Consider the following 25,375-nt stretch of genomic DNA (forward strand, 5'->3'; position numbering starts at 1 on the left):
GTTATCATACTATGTTTGAGAGCAGTGTGTTATAGTATTTCCTGCCTTTTTTCTGCCTGTGTCTTAGAGTGTGGCAGGCGTGAGCACTGATCACCTCTGTATTCTGCTTTGTAGCGTAGACAGTCTCCTGAGTGAGGGTACCACAGATCGCTCCATGACTGAGGCCAAACGGAAGGGCGTCATGAGAAGGTTATGTTTCTTTTGGAAATTTTGTGTAAGGTTACCATATCGTTTCTGTTTGCTGATTCCAGTTATCCAACTCCTGGTTGATGAAGTCCACCAGAAGCAGAAACCACAATAAAAACAAAGCATGCCCACATCATAGTGATGCTATAGGACAGAGTAGAACTGCTCCATAGGCTTTCCAAAGCTGAAATCAGACTGCCCCATGTTTCTCCTGAGGAGCAGCTGGTGGGTTCGAACTGCCCACCTTGTGGTCAGCAGTTGAATGCTTAACTACACCACCAGAGCTCCTGAAACTACCATAGCTAATGACAAAGCCTTTGGTCCTGGACTTCTAGGCATCCCCTTGGCCATCCCAGCGGCTGACCAGCGTTTGTGGAAGTTAGAAGTACCTGCTCTGTGCAATTCACATGGCAGGTGTTGGGGCCGACCTTTCCCACCCAGCCCTAGTTGGTGCAAAGCCTTCATTTGAGCAGAATCATTCCTTGTAGCCTCGTCACACGAGTGGCAGCGTGGGCACTCCTTGGTTAAAGTGTTTGAGCCTGACCTGAGGGGGCTGTCACCTTTATCACTGTCATCTGTCTGCATTTCCACCCTTTTTTTTTTTGGCAGAAATAGTAGCTCAGCACTCTGAGTCAGGGGGAAACTGTGCCATAGCTGGCTGTTATGGGGTACTGGGTTCCCTTCCTTCTAACCTCAAGGGACAGGGCCAAACAGGCACAGACACTTGTCCCTTGTAATGAGAATAAATTTAGACTCGTCCTCAGCTAGAAATGAGGTGAGTCCAGTTCAGCAGTGCAGCACCCACGGGCTCCCAGGTTGTGCCCGGTTGGGTGGCTGGATGTGATGCAGCTCGACAGCCTGGTGCTCCGCTGACTCCCAGGTGAGGGAAAGGGAAACAAGAAGAAAAGAAGGGTGCGTTGACTCCGTTAGGGGAAAAGAAAGCCAGAGCAAACTGAGTGGCCATGTTGGCCCTGTCCAGCAGAGGCAAACACTTTGGGCTTCTTTGACTCAGAGGTGCCCACGTGTGGGTTGGAATGCCGCTGGATGGCTCATTGTTCCAGGCTTTCCGTCTCCTCGTCTGGCGTGGTGCCATCTTGCCCTGCCCAGTTGCCAGGACAACTTACCTCCGATGGTCATGGTGCGGTTGCCCCGAGTATCTTTGACAAGCACTCAGAAGTCCCTGCCAGCGTTAAAATGACACAGCCAGTCTCCCCACAGAGCACAAAATCCACATGTGGCTTGTGAAGCTTTCTTGGACCAGCAGTTTCTGATTGGAACTACCCTAGTTGAATCCAGTTGCCAAGGCAGGAGTGGGGGTGGAGGTGTGTGGTGAAGGTGGAGACTCAGTGCTGTGTGCAGTGCTGCTGTGTGTGAGGGACGCTGCCCAGTCCTGGGGCTGAGGAAAAGGGCCAGCTCTGGTTAATCAACTAATGTCTGTGTTTGGGATTAAGTTGAATTTGGGAAATGCATAATTAACCTGAAAATCCACTAGTTCAATATTTTCTTTGAAATAGGTCTGCCAGCTTTCCTACCTAAGAAAGTCAATTTGATGCTGTACCTTTAATTTTTTTTTTTAAATTGGGTGCTTAATCTTCCCACAGTCTTTTTTTCTGGATAACAGATTCCTTTGTTCAGCTTTGTCGTGGCAGATATAAGAGGTTGAACTGAATTTGTAATTCATTTGTTTTATTCAGCAAATATTTGAGCGTCTTTTATGTGCTAAGCAGGAGAAAGATATGGCTCCTGTAAAGATTACAGCCTTGGAAACCCTATAGGGCAGCTCTACTCTGTCCTATAGGGGCATTGTAAGTCGGAATCTAATCAAATCGATTTGATGGCAATGGTTTTTTTTTTTTTTTTTAAAGGACATAGCAGTAAATAAAACAAGCCAAAAATCCCAGCCCCGTGTGGTTTACATTCTGATGATGTAATGATTTTAGGATTACTTAATTCCTTAGGAGGTGTTTTGTTTTTGTTCTTAGTGTGTTTGTACATCTTAAGGAGAAATTCAGAAACATTCCTGGAAGTTTGGATTGAACCCTGGATGGGTTGGATCCTGATGATTTGCAGTCATTCATGGGTTGAGTCACCGTAGACTTCACAGAATGGTGGTGGTAGCTGGCTATTGATTGTCCCAGGTTTCTTAATTCCGGATATTGGGCTTCCAGCTCAATGTGTATCAACCGATGGATGGGAGAGCCAAGTGGGATCCGCTGCATGAGGTCCCTCAGCCACACACTCCCATGGGGATGGGATATCAGGTCTTTTTTGCAAGGAGTTAATTGGAACCATTCATCGAAGACCCCAATGGGAGAGTGACCCTAAAGGAAGTGAACGGGTCGGGAGGTTGGCCGACACAGTCCATCCCTGCCCTCGGAGGGGTTGACCCCGCCTGGCAGAGGCTGTTTATCCTGCCACTGGAGTGCTCTTGTTTTTTATCCGATCTCCACCTGAATAAACAGATCCGGAACGTCATCTGCAGTCAGACTGAGAATCTGCCAAAATTCCCCAGGGAACTGGTGATTCACCAGCAGCTGGGGAAAGAGAGAAGGAGCAAGCGAGAGAGAGACCTGCTTATTCTGATTCTCATTTCCTGTCCAGCAAATAACCCGGGCTGGGCTGGTTCTTAAAAGACGCCAGTTTCTTCAAGCAAATGATCAACTTATGCAATAGGACAGATGGTCTTGATTTTCATTTTTAAGAAGATAGGTGTAAAGTGATAGCTAGTGAGAGGATGGTGCTTTAGACTCTCCTTCGCAGAAGAGAACTTTTCTTCACGTTGGCCTAGGAAAGTTATTCTGGACTCACTCTTCCTTTTTTAAAATCTCATTATCTTCATTTTTAAGTTGCATATGGGCTTGGTCCTGTTATCAGGTACATTAAGTTATTTCTTAACAATTTTGGACTTAGAATGATTCATTATAGATATGTATTTTGGGTGCTCATCAGCCCTCATTTGTAAGAAAATAATTCTGTTTGACATGTGAACAAGATTAGTATGTACTTGGCTATATTCTGATTCTCCAGACTGTGTTTCTAATGGTTTTTGCAGGGAGGGGTGCAGGAAGTGGGGACACATGAGGGTGGTGGCCCCTGGTTGAATGAAGCAGCATGAAACAGGGCACTGGGGATTAAATTGCTTTCCAGATTCATTTCAGCCCTGGGAGGATTGGCTTAAAACTACCAGCCTTTAATAAGGCTGAACACAGACATGCCCTATGACCTGACAGAAATACATGCAGGTATGTACCAAGAGCCACGTACAAAAGACGTGTCCATGTACATGGCTGGGATTTTTACAACAGCCTGAATTGGAGATAACTCACTGGCTATCAACACTAGAATGAAAAAAATAAATTGTGATGCAGCCCTTCGATAAAAATATTACACAGTGATGGAAAAGAGTCGGCATGAGGAGGAGTTGACTCAACAGCAACTTACAACATAACAACACGGTGCAGCAATGTGAATGGAACTCATCAACATGAGTTAGCCAGATACAGAGGAGTACATATGGACCAATTCCATGTATAGAACGTACAAAAATAGGCAAAATTAATTGTTGGTGGTAGAACTTACAGGTTCTCTTAGGCAGAACGACGACAGGGAAAGTGGCAGGAGGAGGGAGGCTTCTGGGGTGCTGAAAATGTTCTAGATGTTGACCTGAGTAGTAGTTGAGTGTATTCAGTTTCTAAAAATGCCTCGAGTCCCGTGCTGACAATTTATGCACGTCTCCGTATGCCTGTCATATTTCAGTGAAAGTGTTTAAAACAAACAGTTGCCAGCCCTTGACCATATGGCCTGTTTTGGTAGTGCTGTCGTTTTTGACAAAGGAGAAAACATCTCCATGTGGGTTCTTGAAATGATGAACGTCTTTTGGGGTTTGCAGTAATACAAAGAACCTACTTAAGTAGACATCAGGGCTGCTTTTCCTCACACTGAGTTTTAAACACAAAAATCAGTACTATCAGGGCCTCCGATTATCTCCCATTGTGTGATTTTCCACGTATGAATATAAAGTTCCCAGGTAGCCCCAGATGGCACTTATGCATGTCTGCACACCTTCATCCGTTTTGATCAGACCTTTGAATGCCTGCTGTGTGGGAGGCAGTGGGGTTAGGTCTTGGGTGCAGAGCCATAGTAAAAACCTTCAGGCAGTGGTTGATGCGTAAGCTGCGAAGTGCTGTGGATGCCTAGAGGCCATGGGGTGTGGAATTTGATTCACTGTGTCTGCCATGATCTCAGTGGGAAATGGGGGGCGTAGTGGCAGGTGGGCTGCTTTTCTTCCCCCCATTCCAGGGCTAGATTGTATGAAACTGTTTCTTAGCAGAGGTTCAGGTGAGGGAAAGAACTGTACTTTGAGTTTCAGTGATTTCGTAAGTAAAACACTTTAAAATTTATCTTGAGGTAGATTTATGGTGAGAGTTGACACTCCAGGAGTTGACAGTGTGGACTTCTGTGAGTCATCGTGGTTTGTCTGGAGGAGCCTGAGGGCATAGCTGGTTAGCTGTGAGGATTCGTGAGCTGGCTAGCTTCAATGTGTTTCAAAAGAGTAAGGATGTACAGTGTGAAGCTCTGTTTTCTGTGAGATAACCCTGTTTGCCTGCCTAGCTCTACTGGCTCCAGTGAGTAACTTGGGTCATCTTTTGAGGAAAGTAATAATGATGTAGACTTACGTTCCATTTCACTTTCTGAAGAGGTAGAAAAGACATTAGTGGGAAAGATTGCAGTTATTGATTAGTGATGTCTGCCGTGGGCACCAGAGTGCAGTATAAAGGTATTTAGCCCCACTTTACAGGTGGTTGGAGCCTTGGTGTCACAGTGGTTAAGAGCTTGGCTGCTAACCAAAAGGTCGGCAGTTTGAATCCACCAGCTGCTCCTTGGAAACCCTATGGGGCAGTTCTACTGTGTCTTACAGGGTCACTATGAGCTGGAATTGCGACCCCATGGCAACGGGTTTTGGTTTTCAGAGGCAGTTAAACCAGGCACTACTACTACCATCACCAGTTGCTGTCGATTCGATTCCAACTCATGCTGAGCCCATGTGTGTCAGAGTAGAACAGTGCTCTGTAGGGTTTTCAATGGCTATGACCTCTTGGAAATAGACTCCGAGGCACCTCTGGGTGGACTCAAAACTACCAGCCTTTTGGTTAGTAGCGGAGCGCGTTAACTGTTTGCACTACTTGTTTGGACTCCAAACGAGATACAAGAGGAAGGATTTAACCATAGTGCCAAAGTTATGTCAGAGCTGGAATTAGAATCTGAGTTCCTGCAGTTAGAAGCCCAAACGAGTTGCTGTAGTGTAGACCAGGGTCAGCAGACTACAGCCAGTGGCCCAAATCCTTCCCGTTGCTTGTTTTAGAAATAAAGCTTTATTGGCACACAGCCGTGTTCATTCATTTGCATGTTGTCTGTGGCCAGGGGTGAATTATCCAATAGGCAAGGTAAACACGGGTTTACTTGTGCTTAGTTACTTGTCTGTAGTGAACAGTTTCACATCTTGATGTGTTGAAACCCATGTGAAATTGTTCACTACAGATCATCTGGTAAGCAGGGTAAGCACTGTGCTTACCTTGCATGTTGGATAATCCACCGCTGTCTGTGGCTACTTTCTCCATAACAGCAGTGTTGCGTAGTCGTGACTGCATGGCCCGTGAAGCCTGAAGTATTTACCATCAGGCCCTTTATAAAATAACTTTGCCAACTACTGTGTAGACAAGGTCTCTATGAGTCGGAATCGACTCGGCGGCAGTGAGGTTTTTTTTTGTGTAGACAGTAGGTGCATAATTTCAGGAACCAGCTGTTACCCATTTGACCCACCTTGGCCCTCCTGCCTTTGATCTCCTGGCTGTTCTTCCTGGTGGTTATCTGTGACATGATCTCTTGTCCACTGCTAACGGGAATACCTTGTAAACCAGGCTTTCACAGAGCTCTAGTGGAACAACCACTTATGATAAAAAGTTTTAAATGTTGGTTTCAGATGCCTCTGTCTGTTTTACTGTCTATTTTAACATCGGCTCTGAAAATGTAGCCAAGTGGGGAGAGCTTATCTTGCATGCTGTCCGTCTGAAGACTGATTTTATTTTTGAAGCCCTTAACAGGTGTTGCTTTAATACACTTCTGCTGTATTAAGTTCTCCTCGCCCCAGAGGGCAGCCCAAGGGGTAAGCCGACACTGTGGCTGGAGGCGACTGCCACGTGACCTGGCCACCACATGCCTTCCCAGACCCTGTACCTGCAGAGAGAAAGGCTGGAGTGTTCCTTTGACGAGGCCAGTGAGAAATAGTCCAAGCACAACGCTGTTTCCCCCCATCCTGTACCCTCCGCACCCTTTTTTGTAAACTAAGTAGATCCCTTTGCGACTCTCCCTCCCCTGAGAATAAAGGTGGTGGTCATTTCTCCCTTGAATACAGGTCTGTAAAGACACGACCCTCCAGGAGACCAGTGAATAAGAACTTTAGTCTCGTCTGCCTTGCTTGCTGAGATTGAGTGTCACAGAGCCCTGCGCACATCTGCCCCTGACACAGGGCTTTGGGAAACTGGCATAAAAGCAAGGCCATCTGGTTGAGGCCAGTCTGCTAAGACCAGTCTGAGTTGACCAAGAAACAGCCGACTAGCATTTCCATCTAGCCAGGCTTTGCTGAAGGTCTGTGGATCCGATCTGGGGTTGCGCCTCAGGATTCTTCTGGGAGGGCCACTCCAGTGGGCTGGATAGAGAGTCCTTTGGAAGGTATAAAGATGAGTGGCTGTTCTTGGGAACTGGGCAGTTACGTTGAAGGCATGGCATTATGACCACCTGCGTTTGCACGTATCATTAAAAACATGGACAGTTTCATGAAAGTGGAACACTAGGTCAAGTGAGGGCAGCAAACTCACTCTCACATCAGTGCACTCTGGAGGAGGTGGGAGGGCATCCCCTGTGGGTGCCTGAACATTGACTGTTTCCTGTAACCTGGGTGAATGGTGGAGTCCTGGTGTAGGGGGGTGTCTTATCTTAGACAAGCAGGCTACTCCTGGTGTGGTGGGCTTGGTTGGCGGGTTTGGGTCTGTGGTTTGGGCCTGAGCCCCACTTGCTGTGGGAATGAGAAGGGGGATGTAACTGGCCTGGGTGGGGTTGGAGCTATACCAGATCCACAGCCACCCTGAGTGCTGCAGACGCTGTGGGCTTGGATTTGTTTTGCAGCGTGGTTCCCTGAGGCAGCCCAGGCTTCTCCAGCTGGAGTGGGTTTGTTTCGTGTTTGAAGCTAGGAGTGAGAGATCTGAATTAGCCTCGTGTTCCTGAGGGGAGCAGTATCTGCCTGTTTGCATTGACATGTGACAGAGGAGTAGACAGTCATTCATTCATTTTATTTATTCATTGTTTTTCCAGAGTCCTTTTACAAACTAGATCCTGAGCCTGGCTCTGAAGATGCAGATAATGACTAATCAAAAGAACTCACTTTATTGAGCAGCAGCTGCATGTCAGGTCACATCAGCCCGTGGGGTATAGGAACCTCACGCCCCCACTGTGCAGGCGGGGTTCCTCTGAGCCGGGATTTGAACTCGGGCAGGTTGGTGCGCAGCATGTTCTTCCATGCAGGGCGGTATTCCTGACAGGAGGAACTCTTTGGCTTCTGGTGGAGTTGCAGGGTCAGCAGAGACATGCAGCAGCACAGTGTGGCTCCTGAGCCGCCCGGGCAGGTGGTAGAGGTCCATGGGAGCCAGAGCTGCAAGGTGAGCATTCTGAGCACCGGCTGCCTAACAAAGAGCTGCAGACCTGGTGAGTGAAAGCACCAGAAGTGTATTCTCGCACAGTTCTGGAGGCTAGACGTCTGAAACCAAGGTGTTGGCAGGGCCACGCTCTCTCTGGAGGCTCTAAGGGAGGAATCCTTTCGTGCGTCTTCCAGCTTCTGGTGACCCCAGGTGTTCCTGAGTTTGTCGCAGCTTAACTCCAGTCTCTGTCACATTGTTCCCAGTCTGTGTCTCCTCCCTTTTTATAAGGACACCAGTCACATTGGATCAGGACCCACCCTATTGTAGTATAACCTGTTTCCAAACAAGATCATGTTCACGGGTACCCAGGTTTTAGGACTTCAGCATCTTCTTTGGGGACACAGTTCAGTCCATAACGGGAGTTCAGGAGGGGTTTGGGAGCCCTGGGCTAGAGTCCAGCGCAGGAGATTGGGGCCCAGGGCATCCTCAGTAGCTGGGGACAGCAGTGTGTGAGCCTTGAAGACCTGGGGGGCCGCCACTTGCACTTGGCAAAGTCTTCTCTCCTCACATTCCATCACTGAACTCATCTGCCTGCATGTTTTCTTTTTTTTTCTGCATATATCTGGGTGCAGCCTCTCCGTTCCCTTGAATTCAGCCTGTGTTCATTCTTTGTGGCTCAGCCAACAAATTTTTGTTGAGCACCTATTATGTGCTGTGCACAGTCCCAGTGGCTGGAGACACAGAAGTGACCAAAACAGACAAAAGTCTCTACCGTCATGGAGCCACGTCCTGGTTGAGAGAAAATGTTAAACAAGAAAGAAGCAAAGTGCTGAGTGCATGATATGATAATCAGGGCTGTTGAGAAATAAGGTGTGCAAGGGGGTGGAAAGTGTGCGTTGGGGTGAAAGGGCTTGTGGTTTTAGAGGGGGTAGCCAGGGAAGGCCTCGTGGAGAAGGTGGCATTTGAATACAGCTGAGAAGGAAGTGAAGACATAAGACTTGTGATCTCTGGGGGGAGAGAGCATTCCAAGCAGTGGGAACAGTCAGTGCAAGGGTCCTGAGGCAGGAGTCGGCCTGGCGAGTTTGAGGACCACGGAGGGGCAGAGTGCATGAGGTGGAGGAGCAGGTGAGGCAGTGAGGCCGTGTATGGAAAGACTTGCCATTTTTCATCTGGATCACTGTGACATAGTGGTCCTGCCTGCCTGGCCAGCTCTCAGCTCCTGGGCCTCTGCCCAGCCGTCTCCGCCCAGCTTCTGCTTCCCACCCTGTGGAGCTTGCTTACCCTAGCCCTTCTCTAGGCAGAACTCAGCGCTCCTCCCCTGTGGGCGTCCAGAGCTTTTCCTCCATCCTGGCTGTAGCCCTCACTCTGGGCACTGTGGGTTCTCATCTCCCTGGCTGCCTCTTCTGCTACATTGGGAACGTTTCCGTAGCGTGTGAACAAGACCTGTCTCCCATCACAGCATCCTGTATCGGTAGTGCGCTGGGGCAGAGTGGGGGCCCAGGACGTGTTTGGTTCAATTAATAATAGACTGAAAAGAAAGAAGGAACTAGTATAAGATGAGCGATGAAGGCAGGGAGACTGCAGAGGAGCTGGGGAGAGGGTGGAGAACAGGGGCCCCGTGGGGAGTGTCACAGGGCTCGCAGTTGTCCCCCGGGCCCTCCAAGTGGGTCGGTTTTGCCCACGCCAGACCTTCTTTCTGTGACTTTGGTCCAGCAGTGCCCGTTCCTTTCTTTACTCAGTTTCCTCTTGTCCCGTCTCCCTGGTGCTGCATTCAGAGTTCCTGGATAAGACCCAGCTCTGTCGCCATTATTTCTTGTTCTTTTCTTCGCGAACTTTACATAATAAAGGTTTTCTCTTCTCTTCTGTTTCTTTTGGAGTCAGAAAACTGAAGAGACGATCTTTATTAAAGAACTCAATCAAGAATCCCGGGAAGTAGCTCTGAGGGAGGGCAGGGAGGTGATGGGAACCGGGCACTGTCTTTCTGCGGACACTGTACTGTGTGTGGAGCTGTGCCTTTGTAAATGGGTGTTTGAGTCCAGGGCCTGGGAGACTTGTGAAAAAAAAACAAAGGAGTCGATGAGAAGCCCAGAGCTGCTGGGAAAGAGGTCCTTGTTTATGCCTGTTGGAACTGATTTGGTCAAGTGTTTGTTTAAAGGAGATGCCACTTGGTAAGCGACGCCTGGCTTGGTTGTGTCGTGTTCAAGAATGCTTTGATTGGCCGGAGACCCTGACACTGTTTACTGAGAAACTGGCCAGAGTAAGTGCCTCTTGGAACCCAGAGGTCCATATGCTGCTGCCCAGCAGAGTCTTCAGCATCTGAATACTGAAATTGGGGCTGCGGTGGTTTGAGTGTGCCAGGCAGGGCCAAACCCACGAGGGGCAGTTCCCCTGGCCTTGGTTAGCATTTGTTTTTCTTTTCCTGATAATGAATATTGGGTGGTCGGTTAGATTGTGGGTTTGACAGAAGGGGGATTAAAGGTGCAAATAAGTCTTGGTAGAAAGTTGCCTTTCCTGGGGCAGATGGTAGACACTCTGAACACGTATGTTAATGTCTGCAGATGCTGTGGTGTGGTTCCAGGTTAGGTCGTCATGTCCCCGGGAAAGGAGGGGCTGTGGACCCCATTGTTCAGACGAGGTAACTAAGGCACAGAGAAGCTATTGAGGGGTAGAGTCAGGAGGTTCAGGGGATTCAACTCCGCTTAGACCAGTTTTAATTAGCAGTCAGTTCTGTTTCTCTTGGTAGATGGTCAGGATTTTCGTCAGCTCCTTTGTTTTTTTTATCCCCTCTACCAATCTCCAAGCCTGGAACACGGTCAGTGTCAGTAAAATGTGAGGTGTGTAATGATGCGTTCAGTTGGATCAAGCTGAACTCTGGGCTCTGGTGCCTACAGTCTTGTAGTTTACGGGGCTGGACTCGGTTCTGAGAATTATAGGTGAGAGTTAGGTTAGGAGCTGGCTGGTGGTCCTGGGTCATGTCTTGCTGGTCTCTGCGTGATCTCACATATCACCACTGTGTTCTTACCCTTGGGGAGAACACACTTTGACAGAGAAACTTTCACAGAAAAGGGACAGAAAACTCAATATCCTATGAAACGCCCAGCCAGCATATAAAAACTTGGGAAGAGGAACATGAGGTCGCGTTTTAAAACAGCAAGGAAAAAAGTGTCCCAAGAAGCGATAGTTACAGTTGCTCTTAGAGTTGCTTTGGAGTTCCTGGGTGGTGCAAACGGTCATGTGCTCGGCTGCTCAACGAAAGGCTGGCAGTGCGAGTCCACCCAAAGGTGCCTCGGAAGAAAGGCCTGACAATCTACTTCAGAAAAATCAGCTACTGAAAACAATTCTACTCAGGCTCACATGGGGTCACCATGAGTCAGAATCAGCTCCAAGGCAACAGGTTCTGGTTATAGTTTCTTTGCAAAAATAAATGATTGAGTCACTTCTCTTTGTGTGTTTTAGGCAACACAATAAGATTCGCAGTGTGGAGGGGAATCAGCTGAAGGCTTACCTTTCCTTAGAAGTGTTGGATTTGAGTTCGAACAACATCACGGAAATCCGGAGTGCCTGCTTTCCCCATGGACTGCACATCAAGGAGCTGTAAGTACCTTCTGTCCTGCCGTAAATGACCTTCTTGCCACAGCCAGGCTGGGTGTAATGGCGGTCACCAGCACCCAAGTCTCCAAACAGAGTGAGCGTTCCTTCTCCTCTCCGCTGAGGCCCGCCTTAGTCTGTGGGCATGGTGTAGACCTCCGCCAGCTTCCCTCGGCTGGCCAGGGGGCCCCGTCTGTGCCTTTTCTCCATCCTGTTTATAGAGCATCTCCAAAGCCTACAGCCTGACTCTGTGATTTCACAGACAGACAGGGACACTGAGGCTAAGTAGCCTGCTTAAGGGACACCCCACTCAAAGAGGAGATTCTGGGACTTGAATCCAGGTCATCTTGACTGCAAAGTCTGTGTTCTTTCCAGTTTACTGGGCTGCCTCCTGGGAAAGCTTATAGACAAGATTCAAGGGTAGTTTGGGATGAAATCACATTGGAGGGCGACTTCATTGACAAGGCTTACGTTCTCAGAGACTCAGTTTATCTTTCTAGTGTCATGCCCTCTTTTAATAAATCATTTGGTTTATTATGGCGGGGGTGGGGGGTTACTCCATTTTGTAGGTTCTCAGGGCTTTTTAGGTTTCTTTGTTGGTCTCTTTCTCTTTTACCCATTCTCATGCCCCATCTCACACCCACCAGAAAGTAGGCAGGAAGAATGAAACTTGGTATCTGTTTAATCCACCACTTTTCTTAGGAAAACATTGGTTTGGGGAAGAAACCAACAAGAGTCATTTTGAAATCACTTGCAAGTTTTCGTTCCCTGCATTACTGCTGTGCCTGAGTAATTTCGGAGTTCCTTTGCAAGGCCAGTTGTGTGGTCGTTGTGACCTGTCTTTTCAGTGAGGCTGAGGCTTGGCACACTGACGTTCCAAGTAAAGGCACTGAGGAGAGCAGGCTGCATCAGGGCATCAGAACTGGAAACAGGAGGCCCAGGCTTTTTGAGCCAGTGTGGCCATGCTCAGTCCCTAATGAAGGCTTTTGAAAAGGTGTCCAGCTGCCACCTGCCACCTCCTTGCTTGGGACAAAGAAACCACCAGCTGCTGAGTGACCTTCTCTCCCTGCACCAGAGCAGGAGGAACTTAGCTCTTCTGGCAAATACCGGCCAGTATCTCTTAATCACACAGACTGTTCTTCTCTAATCTGAAGTGTTAAGAACAAATAGTCCCGCCACGTTTGCAAAGAATTCTCGTGTGCCCTGTTCTGGGCCCCTGCCTGATGGAGGGATGAGAAGTGCCTCCTTCCCTCCCTTGCCTGCTCCATTGTGGAAGGTTCTCTGTGGTCTTTGTCCTTTGCATGTGTGCTCAAAAGAGCAGCATTTGTCCAGGGAAGGTGGGAGGAGAGGTGTTGGGAGGAAACATCTCGCAGGAATGCCTTAACGTTCCTCCCTTTTCTTTTCTCCTCCTCCTCTTTTTTTTTTAAATTTTCTATTTTATTACTTGAGATACAATTTACATACAGTGGAATGCACAGATCTTAGCTGTACCATCCAGTGTACTTTGAGAAATGATATCTGCCTTTTCTGTATTGTAAGAGGAAATGCCTCGTGTGTTCCCAGTCTTGTAAATATAGGTACCATTGACGTATCGTTGGTTCTCCAAAGGGACTCTCTGCAGATCTCCTTAAATGTTTTTTGGGGGCATTTAGAATTCTTAAATGAGTTGTGGTTTATACAGATTTATTTTGTAAGTCATAAAATAAGATCTACTTCAGAATTAAAGGTTGTTTACCCAAATTATTAAATCCACTCTGACCTCACCCCTCAGGAGACTTTCTGCTTCATAGGTCTTTCCTGTTCAGTCTTGAGCCATAACCCTTGGGTGAGGAGGAATCTGGTGGCTGGGCTGCTGTGGGAGAACGGTTGGCGGTGGAGGTGCAGTTTGCATTGAGCATGAAGCAAGGCTGACCTCACGGCCTTCATTGGGCGGTCTTGATAACCTGCATTTCCCCAGCTGCCCATCTGTGAGTCAAGATGGTGTTCACAGCCTGGTGATGACAAGTGTCTCACTGGAAACCTGTCCCTCTGCGTGTGTCTTATTTCCCAACACAGCTGGGTCTCGTGTCTTTAACGAGAGGAGGAAGGCCTCCTGCTGACCGCTATGCTTTCTCTTATGAATCATTCCAGCAACCTGGCCAGCAACCGGATCGGTGCCCTGGAGTCAGGAGCATTTGATGGTCTGTCACGGTCGCTGCTAACGCTCCGCCTGAGCAAAAACAGGATCGCCCAGCTTCCTGTGAAAGCGTTCAAGCTACCCAGGCTGACTCAACTGTGAGTACGGAAACCTGCACTTTAATTACGGTTGGCCCAACTTCATGGAGGCCACATTTCCCCAAGGACCTTATACCAAACACCACCCCTTCCTCACTCCCCCTTGGTAAAGCTCTGCATAAACTATCATTAATGGCCCTATGGCAGCACCTCATAAAAGCAAATTAGGAGCTGGGTCTGGTGCCTGTGGGTTGCCTCAGATTGCTAAGAAAGAGATCCACTGAGTGTGTGAACACTTGTCCTCATCGGCGTTTTCCAGATGAGGTGAGGAGTCCTGTTGGTTAGTGGACGCCAGCTAATGCGCCGGCTCTATGGGTTATTGCAGCCAGAGGTAGTGAGCAAGACGCGGGCTGTGGTGTTTGTCTGCTTTTGATGGCCCCGTTTGCGTGCCCTCCTAGAGTGGCACCGGGTTTTGGATTTAGGAAAACTTCTCTAGGGTCTCTGGGAGTTGGAATCAACTCGATGGCAGTGAGTTTGGTTTTGGTTTTCTATTAACCAGAACCGATTAAGGACTCTTTGTTCCTTGGTTTTTTGTTTTCTTTGCCCTCTTTCGCTAAAGAATGTATCTAAGCAGCATAAGCCAGTATTGGAGATTTGGATTAAACAGAACAAAAGAACCGTTTAGGGCCAGGTTTGGCAGCAGACGTGGTGAGCCCCAGCCTCGCACTGCCTCTGCTCCCCCGCCCCGTGCAGTGACGGCCGGAGCCCTAATCCTTCAGTCCTCGGAGCAGGTTTGTCTCATCAGCGCTCAGTAGGCTGCGTGTGGGGTAGGGTCATGAGGCGCTGCAGAAATATTTGGGGAAAACCAAGGACTTTCTGGTCAACCCTGTGCTCTCCTTCTTCCCCTTCCTCCAGTGCTGCCCACCCAGACTCCTCACATCTTTTGGTTGACTAAGGCTTTATCACACTGGGGCTGGAAGCCAAACGTGTATGCTTCACGATGTGTCTTCCTTCTACCCCCCCACCCCCCGTATGCAGTAACTTCTCTCCATAAGTAGAACCAAAAAACCAAACTCATTGCCGTGGAGTCAATTCCAACTCATTGCAACCGTGTGGGACAGTGTAGAACCGTGGGGTTTTCAAGGCTGTAAATCTTTTTGAAAGCAGACTGCCACATCTTTCTCCTGCAGAGTGGCTGGTGGGTTCAAGCCGCTGACCTTTCGTTTAGCAGCTGAGCACTTTAACCACTGCACCACCGGGGCTTCTCTCCATAAGTAGAGCTCCTGTTAAATGCCCCGAGGGAAAGTGTGATTGTCATTTGAAAGCCAGTGGTTAGACCTTCCCTGGGTTGAGGATTTCTGTTGCTAAGCTGAGACACCTCACCTAAGATGCTCACATCCTGAGTCATGCCCACCTCCTCACTGCAGCATCATGAATGGTGCCTCACGACAGAGTATCATGAGTGCACACTCACGGGGGGATGTGGGGATGGCTTATGTGTCAGCTGCATCCCTTGTCTTTCACTCAGTAGCAGCAGTAACCTGTTTTGGTGTCAGTGGGTGAGGAGGGGGCATGACACGGGTGTGGGCTCTAGCTTCCATGGAACCTCACTTGATGGGATTTCCCTGCTGGCTTAGGAAGCCCAGCCAGGACTGCATGGGAATGGTCATAAGCAGGTGTGTGGATGGGACACTCTGAACCTGTTGGCTCCACCTCTTTAGGGACCTCAATCGGAATCGAATTCGGCTGATCGAGGGCCTGACGTTCCAGGGACTCGACAGTCTGGAGGTGCTGAAGCTTCAACGGAACAACATTAGCAAGCTGACTGACGGGGCCTTCTGGGGGCTGTCCAAGATGCATGTGCTGTAAGTGTGGGCCAGGCTCGGGGCAGGGCCTGGCTTTGCTGTGGAGCTGGGGATACGTGTGTGGTCTGTGTCACGCATGTGTTCATTCATCTGAGCACTGGGCATGTCATGGGGAGCTGGACCCAGCACCCTGCTCTAAAGGACTGTACGTGACTTCAGCTGGATCCAGCGCTGTGGCGTCTGTGTTTATGGGGACTGGGCCAAATCTGATTTCCTTCCTTGTGGGTTAGGAAAATCTCTTGGAGGAGGTGTTAGTGGATTAGGTCAGGTAAGTTGGTTGGTGGAGATGGACAAGGAAGCCATTTTGGTGGGCGCATTCCCTCCCACCCCGTTTTTGCTCCCCACCCCCACTTCTATAATGGACATGGGATCGCACAGCTGACTCCCTTCCCACATCCTCCTCCTCCCACACACCACAGGAAGTTCCTTCTTTCCCAGCTCTTGGGTTTGACAGTCTTTCTTGATGTGCAGGTGGGCCAACAATGTATAGTTCATCCTGAGAGATTTATTTGTCTTGTGAGCTAATCAAGGCACTCCATGCAGATGTTCAGCTTTTATCAAGGGAGCGTTCTCTTCAGCCAGATGTGTACAATAAGAGAACTTGCGTGCTTGCCAGAGTAACGTTGAATGACAACAAAGCATACATAAAAGACTATTGATGATCTTCTGTTTTGAAACATTTAAATTAGCTTTTTTTTAAAAAAAAAAAAAATCAAAACCAATGTATACAGATAGTTAAAGACAATCAGGCAGGAAAGAAAAGCAGTCATGTCCCCCCACCCTCCCCACTTCATTCCCAAGAGCCAGTCACTCTGTTTTCAGTCGTTCTGGTGGTTACTTGCAGGTCTCCAGGTTAATACACTTCTACCACTATCTTTATGTATCACCTGGAGATTTGTTGCGTTACAGTCAATGGCTGAACTCGCTCATGACACCCCCTCCTCCCTTCCGCTTTGTGCAGATTGTATCACTGCTTTTATAGCCTTTATTGGTCATCTTTGTATCAGAAACAACAACCAAAAACCCTAGGTCCAATTCCACCCACTGTCTGTGCAGACCTCATTCTCAGAAGCAGCTCACACACACACCACATACACCACACCCACATACCACTACACACACCCATACACACACATCACTCACATTCACACACCCTACACCCAAATACCACACCCCCACACACCACATACACATACCACTCACACACACACACCACACACACACACACCACTCACACACACGCACCCACACACCACACCCACACACCACTCACACTCACACACACACACCACACACACACACCACTCACACTCTCACACACACACCACACACACAACCACTCACACACACACACACCACTCACACACCACTCACACACACACACACACACTCTCACACTCACACACAGTAAAATAAAGGCACAAGCACTGGCATTTTGCTTCTCGCTCACCTCGTCTTCCACCTTTGCTTAGTTATCTCTCTGTTTTTACATTTTCAAGAAAGCGTTTACTTGACATCCTTGAAACTGTCGTTTTGGACTTTGAAATCCAGTTGATGGTGTGCTGTGTAGGCCAAGATGAAAACAGAGTCTTTGGATTCTCAGAAGAAATTAGAGTTAGCAAATAACCATTTGGTTTTTATGTTGAACGAATGTATACCTATTAGGGTTGATGAATTGTCTTAGAGGTTATTTATAAATTAAGTGCTTACTTTTTGAGCAGTGGCAGAAAGTAAGATGGGAAAAAGCAAAGGCGGCTTGCATGGAGCAAAATGTGGAATAGTGACTTTCATTAAGAGTCCAGTCACGGGGTCGGGTCACCTGTGGCCGGGGTGTGCTGTGCTGAGAAGCAGGGCAATAACACACTTACTTCATAAACTTGTTGAGAACGACGTCCTAAGCTCACTGTGAAAATCTCAACGTGCATTTTCTCATTTCCTTCTCCCAACAGCCTTATGAAGTCGATACTCTTGATATTTCCACTTTACAGACGCTCGGGTTCATTCAGCCAGCAGGTGGCAAAATTAGGACTTAAACCCAAGTCTTCTGACCCCAGAGCTAAAGCCGTGTCTCTTGACACAGTGTTCCAGAGCGCGGGTGTTGGTAGCCTGCCTTGGGTTTGAATTCTGCCACCTCCACCCCCACCCCCCGCCCCAGTTACCTGCTAAGCTGTGGAATCTTTACGAGTGACTAGCTTCTCTCAGCCTCTGTTTCCTTCTCTCTAAGATGGGGATAATAAGAGCTGTCTCATACCTTCTTTCTGTTCCTTTAGTGGACTCTGCTCTTGCTGTGCCCTCTGCTTGGAACCCTTCTGCCTATGTGTTTGTTTGGATCACCTTCACTCCTCCTTGATGTCTCAGCTAAAAAGGTCACGTCTAGGAGCTTTCCCTTGCCCTCTGAACTTCCTCAGTCTGTCCTGGCCCGTACCACTGTCTGTTAGTGTTCTGCCTGGTTTCTCCTACCCCCTGCGTGTAAGTGTACAAGCAGATGCACACGCACACACACGAGTGAGAGCCGTCTCTGCGGTTCTCTCATGCACTGTTATGTTCTCCGTGCTGGTCACAGTGCCTGATACAGTGTGGCTCTTACTTGTCGTCTGTTGAGTGGATGGACGAACACTGCAGGTGAAGTGCTCGGCACAGCGCCGAGCTGATAGCAGCGCCGGCAGTCATCAGGTGCCTCACCACTGCCAAGAGGTGTCTGCGGGCTGCTTCATCCTGGCTGTGGCTGTTGTTGCAGGCACCTGGAGTACAACAGCCTGACGGAAGTGAACAGCGGCTCGCTCTACGGCCTCACGGCCCTGCACCAGCTCCACCTCAGCAACAACTCCATCTCTCGCATTAACCGCGATGGCTGGAGCTTCTGCCAGAAGCTGCATGAGCTGTAAGTGTCCCCAGCACCAGCGCTGTGCTCTGGGGAGGGCTGGATAGGGAGGGAGCTTGGAGGCAGGCTGGCTGGCCAACAGCCCTGTCCTGGAGGGAGGACGGGTCCCCAAACCAGCCAGGCCTACAGCAGGACCTCAGGGATATGAGTTTGGATCCCTTCCTAATCTCCTCCCTGCACCCCCTGCTTTCACATTAGACTGAAGGAGTAAATTAGACTAAATTTAGTCAGATTAGGCTAAATCCCTGCAGGGAGCCTTTGCCTCAGGCCTCGTCATGGGTTTGGAGAAACTTCCCTGAGATCGTAGGCTCTGCTGTGGAAGGGCCGCCCAAAGAAGTGTTTTCATCACAGCTGTTTTGAGTGTGACTGTATGGTAATGGCTACACCACGTAGCACCTCCTCCTCTAGTGAAAGAGGTTATTTGAGCCCAAGCACAGAAAGGAGGGTTTGACTAAGAGTGAAGCCGATAGGTGGCGAGACATTGATAGTGGAACGCTTGTTTTCACCTTCCTTCTTTCAGACAAATTGACAAGGTCCTGGCCCCTTCCTTGTCCGCATTTTGCATTTCACCAGTCTGGTAGCAGAGGCTCCATGCAGTGGGGAAGGTGTGTGTACACTTGGCTGAAAGACTCACAGCCCCCTCACTCTTGGCGTCCCCAGACAGGGCTCCCAGGTCAGAGCTGAACTGCTGAGCTGCTGGTGTCCAGGGTTTCACAGCTGCTGTAGCCTCGAGGGTCGGCCACGGCCACCGTGTTAGGTCGGGGTGTGGTTATTGGTGATTAAAGCAGCCCCGCCAGGGGCCAGGGACTCGCATAGCTGTGTTCTTTGTTCTGTTCGAGAACCATTTCTGACCCACCTCTAGGAGATTTAGAAGATTGGTTTTGGGCAAGGGGAGGGGCAGGCCTCACCACGTTTGTTCTCATTTCTAGTTCCTCGTCCACTAGAGTTCTTTATTCTTTAAGAGGTTTCAGGGGGGTTTTCCTTTCTCTTTTTTCTTCTTTTCCTAGGCTCGGCTGTAGGAAAAGATTGACCTGTTGAAGTTGAACGAATGTTCGTCAGAGTGCCAGGCCCCTTTCTTGTCCTAAACTCACTCTTGAACTTCCCGGGCAAACTTAAGGGGGTGTTCACACTTCATGTTGGCTCTTGCAAGCAGCGTTTTTATCTTTACTTCTGTGTTGTCTCTCCCCTCCTCACGCACACGCACGCGTGCCACACGGGCCGGGCATTTATAGTTCAGCAAATCCATTATTATCTAATGCAAAAATCAATAGTCCTGCCTGTTTCTTAATACTTTCCTTGGGGGTAGGGGGTGGTGTGTGTGTGTGTTTACCTTTTGGAGTTAGCTTCCAGGCACTTCGAAGCAATACAGTTGCATGTTATTTTCACGTGGTATTGGTTGCCTTCTGGCAAGCTCTTTACCTGGGCTGCGACAGTGTTCACCCCCCACTTGGGAACTCCCGGGACACGGGGTTTTTTAAGGGCGAGGGCTGGAAGTGGTGGGGAGGCAGGAGAGGCCTTCTAAGTCCCCCAGACCTGGCCAGTCTTATGATGGAGGCGAGAAGCAGTTCCCCCGAATCCCCTGAGGGGTGGTGACAGGCCACACCCTTCTGGGGCAGTCCTCAGTTCCGTGTCCCTCTCTGGCTGGCAGACAGTGTGAAGCTGTCTGCTGTGCCCTTTATAAGGGTCAGGAAAGGCCATGCAAGCATGCCTTGACCAACTTAGTAGTTTGCCTGATGGCCAGGTAACTTCAGAGCCAGGCTTAGGGGTGCTTTACAGTGTGTTGTTTCCTGCCTCCTTGAAGCGAAATTTGTTAACTGCAGGTGAGGCTGTAATTTTGATGTTCTGCCAGGTCTTTGTGACTGACAGACACCATGACTTATTTCTCCAGGAGGGAAAGAATGTAGCTCCCTGCAGCCTTTAAAAACTCGTTAATCGTCTCTGGATTTATTTTTCTTCTTCCTGCTCCAGCCTACATTCCCATTTTTCAAAGATAGATGACTGCTATGCCAAGTAGCCAGCCCAGGACTGTGTCAGCCGTACAAAAGTGCTGTGAGGAAGAGGGCTTCATTCTGATGTGCAGGGGAAGTGTATGATTGTTGGGGCATCTTCCCTGCCCTGGACACAGTGGGTGGGTCATGCTGAGATGCTGACCTGGATGGGAACAAGGGAGCCGGGCAGTAGACTCTGAGTCCCCTGGGTATTGCCCAGGTAAGGTATGAAGTGCTGGTGTGGAAGGCTTGTCCCAGGCAGTGGCTAGTGGTGCCCTCTGCTGGCTGACATGTGGAGTCTAGCTGGAGTTCTTGCTCACTCTGAGAACTGCTGGGCTGTGGGTACCATTGCTTACCAGGTCCTGTCCAGAGTCTCTAGGTCACTGCAGTGGGAGGCCGTTCTTAGCCTGAATCAGGATGAGCTGTGGACGCCAGCAAGAAGGGACTGGAACTTGAGGGTTCTTGTGTTCCTCAGTTTATGGATCTCCTCTGTCTCCGTGACCTACAAGTCCATCTTAGGGGTCAGTCTGTATGGATTTTGAGCCATGATGGGGTTCTAGCTACACAACCACTTTTGCTTTTGGGATTCTTGTGGGTGTGTCAGTGAGTGAGTGTGCCTTCCCACTGAGACCAGGATGACAGTGGCTTGGTGTTGAGGAACAGAGAGGGAGGGCAACCCCCTGTGACCTGATGGTGACCTCTGCTTTCCCCATCTTCCTCAGGATTCTGTCCTTCAACAACCTCACCCGGCTGGACGAGGAGAGCCTGGCTGATTTGAATAGCCTGAACGTCCTGCGTCTCAGCCATAATTCCATCAGCCACATCGCGGAAGGTGCCTTCAAGGGACTCAGAAGCCTGCGAGTCTTGTACGTCTCTCACTGTTGGGTTGACAGAAGAAGGGAGGGGTACCCACTTGGGAGAGCAGAACAGAACAAACCCACTACTTTGATGAATTCTGTTCCCATTTGCTTTGAGTCAGAATTGGCTCCACTGCTGGCCTGTTATGTGTGCAGCCTCAGGCTTTTCTGTAACCAACTGAAAAGGAACTGGTTGAGCAGAAAAGTGTCTCTCGTTCCCCTCAAGCTGGTGCCGGTAGAGTGATGATGACTTTTGACAAAACTGTTGTTATCAAGTGGTCGTTCCCGCAGTGCGCTTGGCAGGATGCTGGGGTCCTGTGGTTGGGAAGAACCACCCAGGCCGAGTGCTTGGAGGAGCCTCCAGTGCAGCAGCCGGGGGCTTAGTCTTTCCAGTCCTGAGTCTCCCGGTTCTGACTTCCATTTTTCAGTCCCAAGTATGTTCTGTCTGAACCAAGGGGCAGCTGGGGTTTGAACTTGTTCAGCACATGCTGTGTCCCAGGATGCCTCATTGCCGAGGCAGGTTCTTGAGGAGTTCCGTGACTTTCCACGAGCCTCATTAGGAGTCAGTGAACAAAGTGGAGGTGATAATGTCATTTCCCTCTAGACCCCTAATTAAGTGGGGTGGCAGGAAGTTGCTGCAGGATGCTTTTCTGGGACTTTCACCACAAAACTTGTCAATTGTTGGCTTTCGAGAACATCCAGGCAACTGTTGGCATAAAGCCCCAGAAGAGGGGCATATGGTTTCTAAAAGGGGCAAATGGCTTCTGCGCGCTCCTTTGCAGGTGTGCCGACTGCAGAGGGAGGGGCCTATTCTGATTCCAGAGGCAGGAAGGCCTTTGCGCCCGCACCTGGTGGAGACAGCAGTGGGCTTTAATGCTGAGCTGTTGTTGGGGAACGTGAAGGCACCCGGACGCCAGGCCGTCCACGCTGAGGTCAGCCTGTGAGGCCTTGCACGGCTTGATTAACAAGGCTGGGAATATTCAGACTGAGCCAGAGAAAAGAGAAAAAGTTTGTCAGCCAGGGCCAGGAGCGGGGAGACAGGCACACAGAGCTGCAGCCCCAAGTCCCCCGTTTGCAGTATGAAGATAATAGAGAAGGGCCCATTGAAAGGAGAATTCCCTTCCAGCAGCAGAATGTCAGCTCTTTGAGCTTCCTGCTGTAAAATACGGTCACAGCAAGCATCTCACTTTTCAGTCAGAGCTCGTTCCTTCCTGGCAGTGTGATTCCTTCTGAGGGCTCTCCTGGGGCCAAGAGGGCCATCCCTTTTCTCTTTTTGGCCCCATGTCGCGAGGGCTTACGGGAGGACAGTTAGGGACCAGGAACCAAGTGTAAAGTTGGTGAGGGCTGAATGTGTTGGAATGGAGCCTGGCTGCCAGGTGTGGTGTTTGCCTGGGGGCTGTGACCTGCTGCTGGAAACTGAGGGAAGGAAGCTGATTCACCGGCCTTGTGATTGCAGTGCTGGAAGAGACTGGGCTGAGAGCTTGGCCTCCTTTCTCCCATCCTGGCAAGTGGGTCACAAGTCTGACTCAGCGCCCAGATGTCCTCCCTGGCTCAGAGTCACTGTGCAGGCACCATGAGGGGGTGAGGGCTCTGGGTCCAGTTCTACTTCTATCACAGAGGTGGCCCCAGGGAGGGTACCTCTCTCACTGTCCCCTCTTTCATGTGCCTGCCATAGTTTTTTGGTCCTGTTTGGAAAAGGGACTCTGGTTAGTGTGAGAGCAGACAGGGACCTTAAGGAACACTTCATCCCTTTGGGTTGATTTTCGGTGCTGAGGCCAGATACACGCACTCGGGGGTGGAGTACAAACTTTCCTGTGTGATTTCCCCCGCCCGCCCCCCGGCTTGCTGTGGCTGCCTGGGAACCAGCACATGGAGGCCTGGGGAAGCTTCATGTGTGACTAGTGTCGGCTTGGTTGGAGGCCACACCACAAGGTGTGGGCAAAACTGGGCCTCCTGGGGGGAGTGGTCACACTTCCCTTAGCCATCCATTACAGCTGGCCATCTAGAATGCACTTAACGTGTTTTTAGCTTCAAAGCGGAAGCTTCATGTAAGGCTGAGCCCCCTCCCCCCGTGTTGAAGAATAAGTTGAAAACTCAGACTGGATGGCGAGCTTTCTTTCTGTCTTCTCCACAGGGATCTGGACCATAACGAGATTTCAGGCACAATAGAGGACACCAGTGGTGCTTTTACAGGGCTTGACAGCCTGAGCAAGCTGTGAGTATCTCCTGTTTGAAGTCCCGGCTCTGGTGAGGGAGATGGTTCTTCAGCCTCCTTTGTTCTGGGCTCTGCAGGGGGACAGCTGGCTCCTTGAACATCTTCTTTTGTTTGGGGAGAACAGTCTGCATGAGAAAGGGAGGCATCCAACCTTCTGCCTGGGCCAGTGGTCCCACTGCTGCCCCAGGCCCTGGTTTCTGTGGGGAAAAAGACATGGTATCTGGTAGCCATTGGTCCTTCTCTCCTGCTTAATGTGACTAATGTGAAAACAGCCAAATTTTTGTATTGTTTGCACAAAGGAGCCTGGCCCTCTGACTCAGTTTCTAGAAATTTTGTGAAACGTCTGAACGCTCAGTAACTTTTGATGGTTTTAAGGCTCTGTAAGTACTTTTGTTGTCAATTCTAATCTTAAACGGAAACACTCATTACCAAGGATAATAGTAATAGCGATTTTTTATTTTAAGATTTTGGGTTTTTCGGTTTTTATCACCTAGGATGTGCCAGTTACTCTGCTAGGCCCTTGTGTGTGTATATGGTATCTGTTGTATCTCATGTGGGCAGGCTCTCCTACGCTGCCTTTTTATAGTTGAGGAAAGAGAGGCCAAGGGATTTTGCCCGCGGCCACGCAGCTGGTTAGTGGCGGGGTCAGGATTGCCTGGCTCTAAAGCCTGCGTTCTTTCTCCTGTCCTACCCTGGTTCTCTCTGCGTCTGGCCTCACTGCTCACCCACAGAACATACAGAAGTTAGAGTCGGATTGTTCACTGTGCATTAGCCACTCAGAGGAGACTTGAAGGGATAAGACGGACCAGACAGTCCCCACTGTGATCTCGGGGTCCCAGTGGTAGTGAGCAGAGGAGAGCCCACCTGCCCCCCAAGTACAAATGTGAAGTGTTTTCAGAGCACCAGGTGAGCTCGGGGTGCCAGGAAGGCTTGTGTGGGGAGAGTCTTCTTTGTAAACGCTTCTGATTTGTTTTGAAAAGTGTGTTTTTTCACACCTGTGATACTATGAGGTTCTGATTAAGAATAAGCTGTTACAGCTCTCAGAGGATTGGATTTCTTCTTGAGCATCCCGAGCTCTGATAGCATGTCACAAATGCCTGTCAGTCTTTCGTCTTTTTGTTTCCAAGACCTTTAGTCCATACACAGCAAGCTTTGGGAAGGCCAGGAACAGCAAGGGGTGGGGACCTAGACCTGTTACTAACAAGAACGGCTACCAGCTTGGAAAGGGGCTCAAAACCAAACCCCTTGCTGTTGAGTTGATTCTGACAATGACGTCTGTAACTCACTGATGGGAGATGGTGGGGAGAGTGGACAGCACGGCCCAGCTTCTTGAGGGGCCTGTCCCTCCAGTAGAACTTACTTAGAGCCACAGCTCTTGGGTGTTCAGGGCTTCAGGAGACTCCTCCTCCCACAGAGGGAAGCTCCGTGCAGTGTGCACGGCTCTGAGGACCCTGGTAGCCTGAGGCTGCCTTCCTCATTGCCTGCTGTCTGTCTTCCCTGGTGTTTTCTCCAACCTTGCCCCACTGGAGTAGGCTCAGCAGTTCTGTCTGAACCCCCAAGAAGTCAGTGCAAACCCCCATTTTCCTCACTTGAGTTATCTGATTTGACATGTGCTCCACTAAAGCAGGGGTTTCCAAACTGACCTAATCAGGAGACTTACCTGAGAACTTGTTAAAATACAGGTTCTCAAGCCTTAGCCCACCCAGCCCCACTGAATCTGAATCTTGGCCTACAGGCTCTACACGTGTTTTAAGAGAGAGAGAGAAACACACACACAAACATACAATTGGGCGGAAATTGTAACTTAATAATTCCTTAACATGACTAAATATACGTAGTCAATTATTTTAGGTATTATGGTGTCATGGTTATGATGCAAAAAAAAAAAAA

At 49.5% G+C, this 25,375-nt stretch overlaps 1 protein-coding gene across 1 annotated transcript in view; it reads left to right on the forward strand.

The window, feature by feature from the left end:
* LRIG1 (leucine rich repeats and immunoglobulin like domains 1) overlaps positions 1 to 25,375 on the forward strand; it is a 124,004-nt gene that overhangs the window by 77,029 nt on the left and 21,600 nt on the right. Inside the window, exons 4-9 of the mRNA XM_004372769.2 lie at positions 11,334 to 11,471; positions 13,596 to 13,739; positions 15,401 to 15,544; positions 18,282 to 18,425; positions 21,136 to 21,279; positions 23,405 to 23,485. Of these exons, the coding sequence (XP_004372826.1) occupies positions 11,334 to 11,471; positions 13,596 to 13,739; positions 15,401 to 15,544; positions 18,282 to 18,425; positions 21,136 to 21,279; positions 23,405 to 23,485 (795 nt within the window). The remainder of the gene's footprint in view (positions 1 to 11,333; positions 11,472 to 13,595; positions 13,740 to 15,400; positions 15,545 to 18,281; positions 18,426 to 21,135; positions 21,280 to 23,404; positions 23,486 to 25,375) is intronic.

Source organism: Trichechus manatus, unplaced genomic scaffold (genome assembly GCF_000243295.1).
Source record: "Trichechus manatus latirostris isolate Lorelei unplaced genomic scaffold, TriManLat1.0 scaffold00020, whole genome shotgun sequence".
NCBI classification, from domain to species: domain Eukaryota; kingdom Metazoa; phylum Chordata; class Mammalia; order Sirenia; family Trichechidae; genus Trichechus; species Trichechus manatus.